The sequence below is a fragment of the Eptesicus fuscus genome, chromosome 15, assembly GCF_027574615.1.
Source record: "Eptesicus fuscus isolate TK198812 chromosome 15, DD_ASM_mEF_20220401, whole genome shotgun sequence".
NCBI lineage: Eukaryota > Metazoa > Chordata > Mammalia > Chiroptera > Vespertilionidae > Eptesicus > Eptesicus fuscus.
In genome coordinates this window covers 22,117,117-22,135,779 of record NC_072487.1, presented here as the reverse complement: position 1 = coordinate 22,135,779, position 18,663 = coordinate 22,117,117, and the positions used below count along the sequence as shown (strand labels likewise).

The 18,663-nt window shown below is 39.5% G+C and overlaps 1 protein-coding gene across 1 annotated transcript in view; it reads right to left on the bottom strand.

The window, feature by feature from the left end:
* Positions 1-1,774: 1,774 nt before the first annotated feature.
* TTC39B (tetratricopeptide repeat domain 39B) overlaps positions 1,775-18,663 on the bottom strand; it is a 116,462-nt gene continuing 99,573 nt past the window's right edge. Inside the window, exons 18-20 of the mRNA XM_054727659.1 lie at positions 10,797-10,914; positions 8,358-8,474; positions 1,775-4,016 (exon numbers count right to left, since the gene is read on the bottom strand). Coding sequence (XP_054583634.1) covers positions 3,926-4,016; positions 8,358-8,474; positions 10,797-10,914 — 326 coding nt within the window. The 3' untranslated portion in view covers positions 1,775-3,925. The remainder of the gene's footprint in view (positions 4,017-8,357; positions 8,475-10,796; positions 10,915-18,663) is intronic.

Genomic DNA, 18,663 nt, shown 5'->3' with positions numbered 1-18,663 from the left:
TCACTTCCTATACAACTCTAACAGTTTGTGATGTTGCATCTGAAAAGGCAGGGAAAATCAGATTAAAATAGTAATCTTAAAAAAATCTATTCTCTTAGTTTAGTATGTAAGGAGCTCTGGGGGGTGGGGAAGGAATCAGGTTCAAATGTGCCATCGACCTTGATCATCTGCAGAACAGGATGAAATGAAAGTTTATGGGTACTACAGCAGAAAAGGTAAATCCCACCAATATATATTTGAACCACAACTGACAATATGGTGACTGGATGATCATAGTAAAAAGCCAGAACTCCAGCAGCCCAGTATTAGGAGACGCCTAAATAGAACTGCAGCATGTGTGAGTGCTCCCCACACTCAGCATCCCTCCAACATGTGTCACCAGCCATGTTTCAAGTGCTCAACTGCCACATGTGGCCAGTGGCTACCATACTGGACAGAGCAGGACTGAAGGAGAAACAACACTGTTTAGAGATCAGGAAGGACGAGACAATTTTCCAAGATCCATTCCAGGCCTGATGAATCCCAAAATCTTTGGCATCAAAATGATCACTGGAATCTTTGTTTGTTCATTTTCACTAAATGTATTTGAATTTTTGATTTATAAATACGTAGAGTACAGGAAGAAACAAAAATACTTTTTAAAGTCAATGAAGAATTGAGTAATTCCAGTTTTACCAGTTGGTCACAAAGACCTTTTTAAAATTGTTATGTCTAATGTGCAAAAGCAGGAAAGCATCTGTTTGAAAACATCAACAGACTCACTTTAAAGAAATGGGTGAGAATTGGAACCAGGCTATTAGTGCATATCAAAATGTAACTACCTTTAAACGTAGCTTCAAAAGAGAAAACACTTTTCTTTGAAAGAAGACAACTTTCATCTTTACACACATCCCATGGATTTGAAGCCCTAATCAAAGACTGATGGAGTATTTTAACCTCAAAGTTAAACCATTAGCTTCCAGGCCAGGTTGGAATGTTAATCACAGAGCTCTGCTAGACTACAACTTTGCCAAAGAGATGGTTATGCTGTTGGATTGTTTCAATGACTTAAAATCTTGGACGCTGATTGATCTGGAATTCACCTTGCTACAGTTTGGACCCACTTGCCAAAGAGACAGAAAATCAATGGACTCTCTTTTCCTATTTAACTTGGGCCTTTTGTATCCAGGAGAAGCACAGAAACATTAAAATGTCCATAAAAGAGCTTATGCAGTTAATCTTCTGTTAGTTGTCAAGCGGACATCATGCCTACATTGTCACCATCCTACAAAGCATAACCTCTACTTGAGTCTCAAAATTATACAGCACCAATCAGAACTCTGGTTCTCCCTTTTTAAAAAAAGAAAAAAAAAAAGAAAGGCAATTATACTAAGAACTACACAAATTGCACAAACTGTCAGACACATTGGCAGCCCAACTCTACCACATATGCCCCTCAAAACATTAGATAAAACATTGTCACTTCAGTACTCATTCTATAGAGAACACCCTGAGTCACAAACTAACTCCAAAAAATGAAATATGAGCTGATGGCACAAGACACTGGTGTCATAGTATCTTAAACATGGCAGGAAACAGTTTAATATTTGTACCATTAGTGATTTTACAGCACTTAAAAATCCATTGGATAGATTAACCATAAAAACAATAGGAAGTAACAATAATAATAAAATTTAAAAAATAACAGTGAAATTTTAAATAGATATGAATTACTTTTATATTTGTTCATAATGCAGAGTTCAAATAAAATAAAAATAACTACTATTGGCTTAAATTGTTTTCATTTTATACCAAAAAGAGAATTTTTATTACTGACTTTCACTAATTTACAGCTTCTCACAAAAACAATGCGGATGTTTTTACTTTAAAAAAAATAATGCTACCAAAGCTCTTCTAAGAAATTATAAACATTTTCCCCAGTTATATAAAAAATAATTATTAAACATGTTTTCCACTACTAGTTTAATGACAGTTTATTTTATTTCCTCTTTTGTCTGACCTGCAGTAAGTTACATAATGCATATTAATAGCACATATTCAGATCTTTCACCATACCATCTGACTCGAACTGTACTAACATCTTCCGTTGGAAATACATTCTCAGTATTGGACAAATACCTTAAAGAAAACAAGGCAAACACCTGCTGGGGACAGGCTCATGTCACAGGGAATAAGCAACAAGAAATAAATGTATAATCTGGGCCACTGTCAGTGTCAAATATATGAATACATTGAAAGGTGATAGAATTTCCATGCTTTTCTCCTTTTACATCAGGGAACACAGACTCAGCCAATACCTCTGTACTGATACTATAATTGGTGCATAAAAACCATAATCGTTACAACTCATGTTCATATGGCCTTGCACAGTTCACACAAAGCCATGCATAGGACTCTGTATTATCTGATCGAGCCCTCACAAGCACCAAGCTCTGTGAGGCTATCCCCATTAGGGAAACTGAGTCCCAGAAGAGGTGCATGGCTTGCTGCAGGGTGAGGAACTATTAGCGAATAGAGATGAGCCCCTGGCTCCCAATCTGAGGCTGTTTCTGTTAAACTGCATAGGCCTCCATGACAAGTTAGTCTTCAAAATAGAGGCAGAAACAGGACAAAACCCTGACTCATGGACTCCCAAACTGTTTTCCTCACTCTGAATACAAACTAGTCCTTACTCACAAAACATACATATTTGAGGGTTGGGGGGGTAGAGACAGTGATGGCTGCAAAATAAAAACATACTCTAAGTGGGAGTGATTTGGATTAAACATTTAACATTGTTTGCTGAAAATAAATACCTGAAATACTGACAGTTCTAAAACTGAAGGAGACCTTGATAATCATCTATTCTTTTCCCATTTTACAGAGAGCGGGGGCTCCATCAAGGTCACTCTGGTAACTGCTAACCAGAGCAGAGCCAGGACCACGTGGAGTCGGACTCTCTTCCACTCAATGTCCCCATTGCATTTCCAAAATGAAAGGACTAAACACAGTCCAGATATTTACAAGGAACCGTCACAGTGCTAGAGAGATTCGAAAATTAGATCTTACTCACCAACATCATGAATGTAAAAATTATTAATATTTTACATATCATTTAAAGCAGCAGGAACTTTGCTTCATATAAGAAAAATAATCAATGTATATATATATATATATTTCAGGCTATCATTGCTAAGGATATTGTCTAAAATATAACTTTTTCTTTCCTTTAGATACACATTTTTTAAATTTTTGTTATTATAATAGACATAAGTACATTCAAAAACAGGATAGTCTCTCAAAAATGTCACCACATTTAATTTACATGATGAATAAAAAAAACAATAACAATATTTCACCATCTTTGCTAGATACAGGTCTTTTCAACCCATTAACTACATGATCCCATCCCTGTTCACACCACTGCCTGTCTTTTTCAGGATTCTTCAGGAGGTTATTAAGCTATTTTGAATGTAAGTGATTTTATTTCCCCTCTGAAATTTAAATTCTAGGCAACAAAATAACTCTGAAGTTTAACTGACCAACAAATCTAAAAATGGCTCAACTTGTAAGCCATTTGCTACTTAAACAATATTAATTTTCATATTAAAAAAATAAATAATCTGATTAGGCTTTATTGTACCTGTGAGTCCTTTAAATGACTTCCCCACTCTCCAATTTAAACCTAATATGAAATTCTGCTTGAAGAGGCAAAATATAAGAATTTTCTAGATAGTACTGAACATTATTCCATAGCGGGGAGTGGGGAGAGTGGGGTGGGGGGACATTCACGTAGAACAGTAAACCACACACGATAGAAAATATTGACAATAAAATTATTTTTTTCTCTCATTCACAAGATCACTTTTCCACTTTAATACAAGGGCTAATCTGTAGCAGATGTGGGTATAACCGAGGGGCAATCCATCCATCCTCCAGGCTCTGATCATTGTGAAGAAGGCTTTCTCCAGAGTTGAAGAGCTGCCTGAATTCTGAAGTGCAGTCTAGACTCCATGGAGTAATCTTTGTAGTTGTTTCTAAAGACGATAACAACAAAATGGAAATGTCAAAAGTTCTTCTGTACCAGAACACCACCACCATCCTCCCCTCCTCTCATATTCACTCCTTATTTACTTTCAAACTTGACTATGCATACCAGTCAATACTGTTAAAATGTAGATGGTGACCTGTCAAGAGAGGGGGGTGGCAATATTCTTTATTTCTAGAAACTTCCAGGTGAGGACCTAAAAGTCAGACTTTGAATACCAAGGTTCTACTTCACTACCAAGCCATTCACAAACACCCCAAGAAGATTATGAGGAGGGTTTAACAATTTTCGTGAACTATTCTTAAATAGCGGACCTCCCTCTCTGAACTGGAAATGCTAAGGCAGCCTCATACAAACAAGGTGAACTTGATGGATCACAACTTCCTCCAAATAATTATCTTGAGACTCCCATGAAACAACCACCGCAGCAAAGACAGCAGGATTACCCCGTGATACCAAAATCATTTATTCCAATTCTCACAGGCAAATACATGTAGCAACAGTTTGGCCAATAATCCTATCGAATAAAAGAGTAATATGCAAATTAACCATCACTCCGCTACACCACCAGCCACGCCCACCAGCCAATCAGGAGCGAGTATGCAAATTAACCCCAACCAAGATGGCTGCGGCCATGGAGCGAGCAGGAGGGAGGCTTGGGTTTCCCCAGCGATGGAGGAAGCCAAGCTTTCCACACACCCTGGCAGGCCCAGGCCTCCACTCAAGGCTACAAAGTTTCAATTATAGAAGATAAATAAATTCCAACAGAAATGGCTGCAGCCAAAGAGCGAGCAGGAGGCTTGGCTCTGCTCCAGGCTACAAAGTTTCAATTATAGAAGGTAAATAAATCCCAGATACCAGGGCCTCCGCTTGGGTCGCCGGGGGGCATGGCTGGCCTGCAAACCACCACAGGCCCCTCGCCTAGGCTGCCCCACGCCCCAAGGAACCCCCACCCTGATCTGGGACACCCTTCAGGGCAAACCAGCTGGCCCCCACCCATACACAAGGCCTCCATCCTATCTAATAAAAGAGTAATATGCAGATTGACCATCACTCCAACACACAGAGATGTGGTCAAAGATCCTGCCCCCATGTGGACACAAGATGGCCACCACAAGATGGCCAGCAGGAGAGGGAAGTTGGGAGGGACCAGGCCTGCAAGGGGAGGGCAGTTGGGGGTGATCAAGCCTGCAGGGGAGGGCAGTTAGGGTTGACCAGGCTGGCAGAGGAGGGAAGTTGGGGTGACCAGGCCTGCAGGGGACGGCAGTTAGGAGCAAACAGGCTGGCAGGGGAGCAGTTAGGCATCAATCAGGCTGGCAGGGGAGTGGTTAGGGGGTGATCAGGCTGGCAGGCAGAAGCGGTTAGGGGCAATCAAGAAGGCAGGCAGGCGAGCAGTTGGGAGCCAGCAGTCCTGGATTGTGAGAGGGATGTCCGAATGCCCATTTAGGCCCGATCCCACTGGCAGTCGGACATCCCTCGAGGAGTCCCAGATTGGAGAGGGTGCAGGCTGGGCTGAGGGACACCCCTCCACTCCCGTGCACGAATTTCATGCACCGGGTCTCTAGTTACTGTATAGCAATGTCAGAAAGGGCCAGGCCATTAAAATCCACAGATGATGTAAAAACTTTACTGAGACCATTCATGACTACTCTTTGCTAGAATTGTTAAGAGTGATCAAAATGGAATGGCTTCGACTTTGGGCTCCTGCTTTCACCCATTGCTTTGGCCCATGGGTGAGCTGTAACTTCTTTCTTTGCAGTGGCATTTATGTCTTTCCACAGCCCTTCATTGTATACAGATCTAAGTACTACTTACTGGTAACCCTGAAAAGGGTTATTATTCATAATAAGGGTCATTATTCATAAGCTAAATCAACATCTTACTAGAGTTTACCAAGGGATATAATTAAGTATTTTCCTAAATGTCTGGTCACAAATTTTGGCAACTTTGCAAGGCTCGTACTACATAAGGGAAACTACAGACAATTGTTCTGGAATTACTGGGAAGACTGTTTATGTTGGCATCATCAGCACTGGCTTGAGTTAGTGGTGACTTTGGATCACTGCTGGTCTTGTTTTTCAGTAGTGAATTATTAGTCTTTCATTTTCATCATTACAAATTTGCCTTATTGTGTACTGCTTAGATAACATTAAATATGTACAAATAATGAATAATTGGAATGATAGTATTTATAGTCCCTAATTTTCCATGAGCTACATTTCATGACACATACATGTCAGTTGAAATACATCATTATCACCCTGAACAAATTAATTGTTTAAAAGTGATTTGTTCTCATATCTCTCATTAACAAAGAGAAAAATGAGGAGGAAGAAGGGGAAGAAGGAAGGAGGAAGAGGAAGAAAAAAGGAAGAAGGGAGGAGGAGGAAGAAGGCGGCTTTCTTGGCTCCGCCATGCCCCTGAAGCTTCTGTCCCATTTCTGTGTTTTCCGAAAAACATTCTGAAAGAGTTGCCCAAAGTAGCTGGTTCTACTTTCTCACCTCACTTGTCAGAGTCACCAATGATCTTCATGCAGCCAAGTTCACTTCTCTAGTCTCACTTTAGTGGACCTCTCAGCAGCTATCTGTACAACAGACCACTGTCTTCTTTTTGAAACACTTTGTTCACTTGGCTTTCCTGGATGTCATCCTGACTCGGTGGCCATTTCTCTGTTTATTCTTAGTAAAATGATACCATATCCCAAGGCTGTGTGCTGAACTTCCTCTCTCTCTCTCTGTCTCTCTCTGTCTCTCTGTCTCTCTCTGTCTGTCTCTCTCTCTCTCTCTCTCTCGCTAAGCTTCCCAAAATGACCTCATTAAGTATCATGGCTTCAAATACCTCTGGTCTGTGCTGGTGACTTTGAGATCTCCACATGTGGCATTTACCTTTCCACTGAACTCCATGCTTCTCCAGTTGACTGCCAACTCACCATCTCCATGTGGATACCTAACAGGCTCCTCAAACCATCATGGTCCAAACAGAAGTTGTTTTTTTTTCCTCTCCCCAAACCCTCTAAGGATTCCCCATCTCAGTAAAAAGCATCATTATTGACCTAGTGGCTCCACCTACCCTAGCCTAGAGGTTACTTAGCTGTGGCTCCAGACAGGAATGTGCCCCATGCAGTCTTCTGCTGACTGACCTCAGGCAAATATCAACTACAACATCTCCTCCTCAGGAAGACCTTCCAGAATCAACCCAACCTAGAGCCACAGCCAGGTACTCTGTATCAGAATGGGAGTCTCAGCAAAACACATACCACTGCTATTGTTTTACTTGCTTATTTAATATCTCCTTCCTACTCATAGAGCAGGAACATTGTCAGTTTATGTATAGTTGCTGTCTAGAGCCTTTACTATGCTGGGCACATAAGAGGTGCTCAGCCCTAACCGGTTTGGCTCAGTGGATAGAGCGTCGGCCTGCGGACTCAAGGGTCCCAGGTTCGATTCCGGTCAAGGGCATGTACCTTGGTTGCAGGGCACATCCCCAGTAGGGGGTGTGCAGGAGGCAGCTGATCAATGTTTCTCTCTCATCAATGTTTCTAGCTCTCTATCCCTCTCCCTTCCTCTCTGTAAAAATCAATAAAATATTTGGGGGGAAAAAAAAAAAAAGAGGTGCTCAGTGAATACTTACTGAATTTGAGTAAATGACCAAACCAACGAACCACTAAGCTATTTATGGCCTGGAGCTACCAATGGCATCCTTTACCCACGGCAACAAGTGTTCAGGACAAACAGACCATGATCACAAGTCTGTAAGCCATTATGTAGAAGGAATGATAATAGGTGCTTTGAAATGGCCAGAGTAGCCAGAAAACAGAGAGAGCCAGGGGGAGATTCAAAGAGCTTCTTCAAGGAAATGAGAAATATGGTTGAATATACCAAAGGTCAGCAAATTATTATCAAGATTACGGCTAAATCTGGACTCACCCATTTATTTCTATACCATCTTCTGTGGCTACTTTCGATAAAATTGAATAGCTGCAGTGGAGACCTTACATGTAAAGCCAAAAATACTTTCTATCTGGCCCTTTACAGGAGCAGTTTGCCGACCTCTGACATAGAATAGATTGGACTAGGTATCTGTCAGACAGAAGCCCACAACCACAACCTCTGTAAACAGTCACAGGGCCAGGCACTCAGAAGGTTGAAAACAGCACAATTGCAGCAAAAGCCATGAGCATAAGCGAAGCATAAGTTAGCAAAGGAAGCAGTATAACCACCTTTCATTCATGTTTTAACTTTTAAGTGTGTATGGACTATCCCTGCTGCTATAATGGCACTGACATTCCCAACTCCACAGCAACCCCAGAGAAGCTGCCATCGCCACTCACCTTGCCGTTTCCAGGGTCTTGAAGGCCTTGTCAATCTCCCCTTGGCTTTTGTACAAGAACGCCAACTCAAACAGAGTAAATGGCACCAGGTAGTGGTCAAACTTCAGCAGCTTTTCACTAAAAGAATGAGTGGGAAGCAATTAAGTCTCAACAGAACAAGAAAGGTGTCATTCTTTTTCAACATACCTACTTCAGCATTCCCCATTTCCCATAAAACTGGTGTTTAGCAGCAAGATTTTCAGAGAAAAGCTGTCATTATACAAAATGTGCTCAAAGAATCTAATAAACTACAGCAATAAATAGTATGCTTTTACTATATTAATCTCTTATTTTATTCCTTAGTCTGAATTGGATTATTTACTTCCCCTTAGGGATATGAACACATATGGGCTACAATCTTCAAAGCCTAACCCTGGAAAGGACAAGATCATACTCCTGAACATAAATATTTAAAAATAAGAATGCTGTATTATTTTTTATGAAGGGTCACTTCGACTTGTTAAGTCTTAGTATGCTAAAAAAAAAAAAAAGTCAATAACTTCTGTTTTCAGCAATATTATAAGAATTCTCTGACGACAAAACATCTGCAAGCACTAAAAATATATGAGTAACACACTTTCAAATGCAGAGCTCAGCCCCCACGAACATAAAGAAAATTCTCGAACTGAAAACAACACAAAACCAGAACTCTCTGTGTGTGGGTGACCAAGCAGTTTGGGTCCACTCCAGTTCTGAACAATCAGAGCTCAGTGCTTCAATGTCCATGGAGGAGAGGAGGCCTGGGCCCACGGGACAGGGAGCAGGACTGAGACCTCAGTACAAGCTGGGGCCCTTGAAAGGCTGCTCCATCAGAGAAAGGGAAGAGTAGAAAAAAAATCTCTGGTGCAGGAGGAAAACGCGGGCAGTTGGCTCCCGGGCCTCTGCTCTAGGTGGGAAGCAAAAGCACATTCCCGGGGAAATTAACAACCAATAGGCCTGCCCTCACATGAGTTTGCAATTCAAATTTACATTGCCCAAAAGATCCAAGAACCTTGACGCCATGAAATTAACATGGATGTGGTTCTGGGCTGGCAAAGTCTTCGGAGGACTGGCAGAAAGAAAAGCAAAGTGACGTTAGAGAGACTCTTCCTGAATCCTAGCCTCATTGGAGTCGCAAGATAAAATGCCAATGAAGAAAAACCCAAAATCCAAAATTATAGAACACAGAAGCACACAATTCACTATTGTTAAAACATAACAAATGGCACAAATGGGTCATATCTTTAATAATCCTTTTGATCCTTATGAAAACACAAATAAAACAGAACTCAATGGATACTTAATACTTAACATGTTCACAAAAAATTGTAAGTATATTACTTATTTGGGAACTAGACATGGGCTCTTTCCTCTCCTTCTAAGTTCACATCAAATCCAGGTTCCAGGCCTTTCATGAAAAATTGTAGGAATTATTGCTACAGAGTCTACACTATACAGAGCAATAATCAATTAGAGCTAAGGAGTGGCTGCATTCTTCGGAGAGAACACACAATCTCTTGAATCTCCAGGGCCCACCAATTCCTATTGCTACCACCACTCACTATGGTTTCTTATCTGGCTCTTTGCAGATGTCTGCATTTATGATTCCAGATACAGTATAGAGAAGAAAGCCAGGCATCAGAACCTGACCCCATCATCAATGCTATTCGGAAAAAAAAAAAAAAAAATACTCGTGTGTATACAGGAGAAATGCCTTTTGCCAAAAGAGAAGCAGTTAGTATTCCCCCATATCTCTCTTCCCTGTGATTATTATCACAAGGATGGCAAGTCTCCTTTCTCAACTCTGAATCCCTAGGATCCAGCACAGTCTCTGGCACATAGTGGGTGCTCAAATATCTGTGGAATAAATAAATAGAAAAACAAATGCAGCCCTAGCCGGTTTGGCTCAGTGGACAGAGCATCGGCCTGCGGACTGAAAGGTCCCAGGTTTGATTCCGGTCAAGGGCATGTACCTGGTTGTGGGCACATCCCCAGTGGGAGGCGTGCAGGAGGCAACTGATTGATGTTTCTCTCTCATCAATGTTTCTCTCTCATCGATGTTTCTAACTCTCTATCCCTCTCCCTTCCTCTCTGTAAAAAAAATCAATAAAATATACTTTAAAAAATGCAGGAATCAAAGAAGTGCCAGAGGTTCTGTACATTGCTGCCCGAGTTTAGCTGGACACCTGCAGGCTTGGCCATTCATTTAGTTTTGTGGGTCACCTTTAAACTCCAAGAGGCAATGCACAAAGCCGTGTTCCACTTAGATGATCATTCGGTTCTCAAAGAACAAAGACAACACTACCGGGTTCTGTTTCTGGTCACACCAAGGGAAAGGGTAGCAGCAAGAGAAATCACTTTCCAACAGGAACTCCCAAGGAGCCACAGTTTGCCCGCCGGTGGGTTTCCTCCTTTGTTTACCTTTGGATGACATGATTGAAGCACAGTTCCGCCTGCAGGGGCCGCTGTAAGTTCTTCAGGCAGCACCCCTTCAGCAGCTTCAGCAGGCACTCGTCGTCCACCAGGTAGTCGCTGCAGTCTTAAAGCAAACACACAAACATCATGCACAAAACCAAAAATACTTGTTCAAAATCCCAATTCAGAGGAAAGAACGGATACTAGCTATTAGGTTGCAAAGGGATCATTTAAAAATAAAAATAAAATGTTTCGCACGTGCTACGCCTCACTAAATAAAACACAATGAAGTTACTTTAAACTAAGTGGGTATTGAATTTACTACATTAGTCTAGTACACCCTGTTATTAAGGGGTTCACTTCGTCCACTTCAACCTTTTTCCAGGGGCTCCTATTCTGAGTGATATGCATAAGAGTAGAGTCTCTGAACTCTAAGTAAGGCAGGGCTGTATGAATTCTGTGAAAGGTAAAGCCCTGAGGAGCAAGAAGGTGCGTCCTCCTGTGGTTGTGGCTTCTAACTGTGTTAGCTTCCTATGGATGAGGACAGTACTTCCATATGGTGAAGCAGATGGCCTTCTACCCATTAACATTTCAGAGAGCAAATCCTGAATTGTTTATAACTTATCAATTCTCCCAGGCTATGTTCTTTTGGGGGGGAAATTAGATGATAAAATTAGATTAAATGGTTCTGAAGTACATGCAAGGTACCTCAGACCATCACACATTTCTAACTGCTTGAGGCTAATGGAATGGTTTTCCTTTTGCCACTTTTTCCCTTTGGGGAAGGAGGCTTTGCCCCCCACAGCCCAAGGCTAAGGGTAAACAGAAGGAGCAATATTATGTGCAACATCTATGACAAAGGTAGCTATTTCACAGCCACCACTTTTGAATTTGGGGGTTTTTGCAAGTAAGATGCAACTAAGAAGTCATTCAAAGACAGACTGATAATTTACACATTTCACATACAACACTGGGGGTGGGGGGGTACACGGGGGGATGGACTGGAGCCTGCAAACCAAATTAATGAGGCCCTGGGAATTCCTCCTATTGAAATCCTCCAGTTTTCAGAAAAAAGCTCAGAAACCACCATTCACACATGCTGATGTTTTACTTCGTAAGCTGCTCATCTATGGGAGGTTCACGATGCTGTTTAACCAACTAAAAGGGGTCCCTTTACTTCCAGGTGCTGAAAACAGCTGATATTCACCTTTCACTCCCAAGCTCTGATGGGTCATTCGCCAAGATAAATCACAGGTATCAATACCACATTACCTTTCCTATGACTTAAGAACCATTTTTCTACCAAAGAGGGGGAAATCTATGTATGCTTCCAATCATAGATGCTCACTGAAATACGCATTCAAGAAACAGTATCTTTCCAGGCTTATAACCAAATCCTTAGGTCCCATGCTAGATGCTAGTTTTTAGCATTGCTTTTGTGCATTTTATTGAGCTCTCTGTAGGATTTTCTGATAGTGTGTGTTATCAGAAAATTCTGGCGCTCGGTAAACAACGGTTTTGCTGAGGGTAACAGCCTTAACACCATGCAAAGCTTAAGTATCAGTAGAGCCACACTTAGCTTTTATTTAGATCGTGAGTTAGGAATATGGAAAATAGTTACAAAAATACCAACATTCCTCCAAAAACCTTAGGAAGCAAAACCATTATTTCTTCAGACCACAGAGCAACATCTGTCAGATGATTATTTTCCCTTAAGATGTGAATGTCTATCACGATTCTCCAGCTCATGGGTGAGTTCACGGATGAAGATTTAAACACTTTCCATTTTACATTCTAAGAAAAGGATGATGCCGCCAAAGCACATTCTCATCACAAAAGATCTGCACTTAATAAAACAGAGGGTAGGCAGAGGAAAAAGAAGTTTGAGGCCGAGGCTACAAAAATATCTACATTGAACATCTTAGAAGCTAGTTGAAACGCACCAAAGAAAAATATTGAAAGTAGATTTAGAAAGTGGAAAGTTGTAAATGATACTTTCCCTTTTATGTCACTCTGATTATGTTTGCTATGTGATTTCAAATTAACCACAACAAATAGTCAAACAAAGAGCGAGTATATTAACTTCTGGCTCCATGTTGAATTTAGTTAGATTTCAAACGAAACGCTAATGTAATTCATAGCAAACACTGACTCCAAGCATATCACACGGAATATTTTTCTCTCTTTAAACAGTGTTGCTCCCTGGGTAGCTGTGACCAGCCTCTCAGAACTATGGCACTGTCAGCGTACATCAACTGCACCCTCTGCCATCCTTTACTTTAAAGACACCAAAGGTAGAAGCAAAAGCACATTAATTCCTAATAATGGAGGTGGAGGGGTGGAGATGAAGTCTAACCTCAGGTTTACAACTTCACTCCATTTTCCAATTTTGGATTTTTCCTCTTACTCGGGAGGACAGAAACCTAATTATTCAAAGGCCATAACAGTAGTTCGGGGGACAGGGGAGAGGCGGGTGTGTGTCGGGTAATCTTCCTGCATAACCAATGGACCTGGAAGAGATCATCACCATAAATTTCATGTGTAACATCTGGCAAAGGGGATCTTCAGGAAAGGAACCAATTTTTCTACCCAGGGGAAGACATACAAAGACAGAGCTTGACTAAGTACAGTGTGTCTGTCTAAGCTTCCCTGGGCCCTGCATGAATATTTCTGAAGCCTATCACTTCATTATGTCATTAAAAGAGGAAGGAATGGATGGAGATATTGTCCTGGTTTTTTAAACCTCTATTGCATTTTACATGCACAGTCTGATACATATATTATGCCTTTAATTTTTTTCTCCTAACCAAAGAAAGGACAAAATAAACTTAGGGGTGGGGGTGAAGAGCCTGCCCACAGAGAGAACCTCATAGTCCTCCAGGACTTCTTCAGACAAAAGACCCTCTCTGCTGGTACACATTAGTCTACATGAAAAGGATGGACATTCAAACATCAGAATTTACTCTACTAAACCCACAACCTTTTCTTGGTAGAAAAACAGAAGCAAGCTGGCCTACTTTTCTGAGTGAAAGAATAAGCTAAAAATGTTTTCATTTAATAAAAAGAGATTTTCCTTTACTTCCCAGTTTTCACATATCCACTTTTTTACTTGTTTATTTTTTAATCTTTATTGTTGAAAGTATTACATATATTCCCCTTTCCACCCCCACACTGACCTCTTCTAGCCCGCCCCCGCCTCCACCCCAAGCTTTCACCACCCTATTGTCTGTGTTCATGGGTTATGAATATAGGCATACAAGTTCTTCACTTTTCCATTTAGTTTGTGGATATGTGGGATTTAGTTATAAACAATTTCCTTAACAGCAGAAACAAATGCTTTCTCTGCCTATTACAATTCTATATCTAGCAAGGAAATCTAAGAGTGTTCAAATGAGCAAATTACTCAAAGATGGCCAAATTAGTTGAACACAAATGAATACTAATAAATTTGTTCAAAAGTCCAAATGGGCCCTAGCCAGTTTTTCTCAGTGGTTAGAGTGTCAGCCCTCAGGCCAAAGGGTCGCAGGTTCAATCCCCAGCCCAGTCGGGCACAAGTGGGAGGCAACTACTCAATGTGTCTCTCTCATGTTTCTGTTCCCCACCCCCCACCCCCTCTCTTCTCCTTCTTCCCTTCCACACACGCTATAAAAAAAAAAAAACAAAAAAAAATCAATGGAAAATCTAATTTTTTAAATCCTCACCCGGGGATATATTTTAGAGAAGGAAGGAAGAGAGAGAAAAAAAACATTAATGTGAGAGAGAAACATAGGGTGCCTCCAGTATCTGCATGCCCTGACTGGGGATCAAACCCGCAACCTTTCTGGTGTACTGGTCAACACTCCAACCAACTCAGCCACCAGCAACGGCTGAAATCTCATTTTTAAGGTGAAATTTCATAGAGTTTCATTTCATTTAAATTCAAAATGATGTAACTTTATGTTGATTTTCCACTCAGAACAAAATATTTTTCCTTTTTGAAATTATTTTACATGAAAAATAGTAAAGTTCACCTCCCACCCATTAAGATGACTACTACCAAAACAAAAACAAAACAGAAAATAACAAATGTTGGCAAGGATGTAGAGATATTGGAACACTTGTACACTTCTAGTGGGAATGTAAAATGATACACAGCTACTATAGAAAACTGTATAGCAGTAACCCTGAAACCAATACAAAATAATACTGAAGGTAAAGTTTACAGTACAAAAAAAAAAAAAAAAACAACAACTGTGCAGCAGTTTCTCAAAAAAATTAAAAATTGAACTAGTGTATAACCCAGTAATTCCACTTCTGGGCATACAACTAAAAGAATTTAAAGCAGGATCTCAAAAAATATATGTCTACCGATGTTCATAGAAGTATTACTCACAATACCCAAAAGGTGGAAGCAGCCCAAATATGCATTGATGGATAAATCGATTAAAGAAATGTGTCATATACATATAATGGTATATTATTCAGCCTTAAAAAAGGAGGAAATTCTGGCACAGTACAACATGGATATACCTTGAGGACATTATGTGAAGTGGAATAAGCCACTTATATGAAGCCTCTAGGGCAATCAAATTTATAGTAACAAAAAGTAAAATAGTGGTTGCTAGGAGGTAGGGTAGGGGAAAATGGGAGTTATTATTTAATGGGTATGAAAAAGTTCTGGAGATTGGTTGCACAACAATGTGAATGTAAACACCTCTAAATGGAAAAAAAAAAGAAAAGAAATGGATAACAGTAAATTTTACTACAAAAAATTAAAAATAGATATAATTATTAAAAATTAGTAAGAAAGCTTATCACAACTTTATGCAATAAAAACTACATTGAAAATATGTTAGTGATAGAACTTCACAAAAAAAGTCTGAAATGTCCATACAGCAAGTCTATAGTCTGTACTTATACATACGCTCCTTTGGTTGTCTGTTAAATAGTAAAAAGTTTTGACTCCTCTTTCTCATCCCAGTTTTGTGAGACTTCTTAGCCGCTGGTTTCCCTGCTGCCCAGAAATCAGAGGGAATTATCAGTTTGTGAAGATGAATACCTCAATATTTTAGCTTCTTTAACTAAGATCCAGATCATTATGGGGGTTAACTGCTATAACTTTTCTAAAAATGGGGAAAGAAAATAAAAAGAAAAGAGAGATATGGTTCTTTTATAAAAATGCTGTCTTTAATATGGAAAGGTGACATTATAGTAGTCCCCCCCTTATCTGTGGGGGTATAGTCCAAGACCCCCAGTGATGCCTGAAATTGCAGATAGTACCAAACCCTAGATATCCTATTTGTTTTCCTATACATACATGCCCATGATATAATTTAACTTATAAATTAGGCACAGTAAGAGATCAACAACAATAACTAATAATAAAATAGAACTATTATTACAACATACTGTAATAAAAGTTATGCGAATGTAGTCTCTCTCTCTCTCTCTCTCTCTCTCTCTCTCTCTCAAAATATCTTACTGTACTGTCCTTACCCTTCTTCTTGTGACATCTACATAAGATGAAGTGAGATGGATGTATTGGACAAAGGAATAATTCATGTCGTGAGCAACAAATGGCAGAGATCAAAACCACAAATGAAGGGAGACTACTTTCCTCACCCTCCATCAACAGATGAGCTTTGGGTGTGACTTTTCAATAGTGGAGTAGGATATTCCATTCGCTAGTCTCCTTGTGAGCATCTGTTTGTATTTCCAAAATGACTAAGGGTGGAGTGGACGAGGGGGGAGTCTGTGGCCTCAGAACAGCACTGCTCTTTCTTCTATTGGATTCTTTAACTATCCAGCCTGAAACTTTGACCTTGTTAATAGATAAGCTAAGGGATTCAACTTTCCTTCTTACATATTCCTTCTCCTGATTAGTGGGAATCTAAAGCTAAAATTACTTTAAATATGGAAACAACCTAAGTGCTCAAAAATACTGCAGACTGGTTAAATTATAATGCATTAGCTCCATAAAGAGCTATGAAGCTTTTAAAATTATTATAAGGGTTATTTAGCAATAATTTAAAAGTTTATGGCAAAAAGAGAACTACCGGATGATATGGCAATTCCACTCAAGGTATCTATTCAAAGAAAATTAAAACACTACCATTGACATCAGTGGATAGATCTTCCAGATAGAAAATCAACAAGGAAATGGTGGCCTTAAATGACACACTAGATCAGATGGATTTAATTGACATCTTCAGAGCATTTCACCCACAACAGCAGAATATACATTATTTTCAAGTGCACTTAGAACATTTTCTAGGACACAAAAAAAGTCTTAATAAATTTAAGAAGATTAAAATCATACCAAGCATCTTCACTGACTATATAGTATGAAACTAGAAATCAATCACAAGAAAAAAACTGAAAAACACACAAAGACATGGAGGTTAAATAACATGGTACTAAACAATGAATGGATTAACAATCAGATCAAGGAAGAAATTAAAAAACATACCTTGAAACAAATGAAAATAAGAACACAACAACCCAAAATCTATAGGACACAATGAAAGCAGTCCTAGGAGAGAAATTCATAGCATTATAGACCCAACTAAAGAAACATAAAAATCTCAAATAAACAACCTAACTATACTTAAAGGAACTAGAACAATAACAACAAACAAAGACCAAAGTGAACAGAAGAAAATAAGAAAGATCAGAGCAGAAATAAATAAAATTGTCTAAAAAGAAAGATACAAAAGATCAATGAAACCAAGAACTGGTTTCTTAAAAAGACAAATAAGATTGACAAACCCTTAACCAGACTCATCAAGAAAAAAGAGAGAGAGGATCCAAATAAATAAAATTAGAAATAAAAGAGGAAAAATAACAATTAATAACGAAATACAAAGAATTATTTAAAAAAATATTATGGCCCTGACTGGTTTGGCTCAGTGGATAGAGCGTCAGCCTGCGGACTGAAGGGTCCCAGGTTCAATTCCGGTCAAGGGCATGTACCTTGGTTGCAGGCACATCCCCAGTAGGGGGTGTGCAGGAGGCAGCTGATCGATGTTTCTCTCTCATTGATGTTTTTAGCTCTCTGTCCCTTTCCCTTCCTCTCTGTTAAAAGTCAATAAAATATATATTTTTAAAAATATTATGAAGAACTATATGCCAACAAATTGGACACTCTGGATGAAATAGATAAATTCCTAGAAACCTACAATCTTCCAAAACTGAATCAGGAAAAATCAGAGAATCTGCACAGACAGATTAAAACTAGTCAAAATGAAGCAATCTAAAACAAACAAACAAAAACCTCCCAACAAACAAAAGTCCTGGGCCAGATGGCTTCACAGGTGAATTTTACCAAACATTCAAAGAAAAACTAACACCTATCTTTCTCAAACTATTACAAAAAATTCAAGACGAGAGAAGACTCCCAAACTCATATTACAAGGCCAGGATTACCCGAATCCCAAAACCAGATAAAGACACTACAAAGAAAGAAAATGATAGGCCAATATCCTTGATGAGCATAGATGCAAAAGTCCTAAACAAAATGTTAGCAAACCGGACCCCGCAGTTCACCATGATCCAGTGGGATTTATGGTCGGATACAAAGTTGTACACTATCTGAAAACCAATAAACATGACATACCACATAAACAAAATGAAAGATAAAAAACACATGATCATATCAATAGATGCCGAAAAATTATTTGATAAAATCAACACTCATTTATGATAATAACTCTCAGAAAAGTGGAAATAGAGGGAACATACCTCAATGTAATAAAGGCCATATATGACAAACCCACAGCCAACATCATATTCGATGGGCAAAAACTACAAGTGTTTCTCTTAATATTGGGAATACAACAGGGATGTCCGCTTTCACCACTCTTATTCAACATAGTACTGAAAGTTCTACCACAAC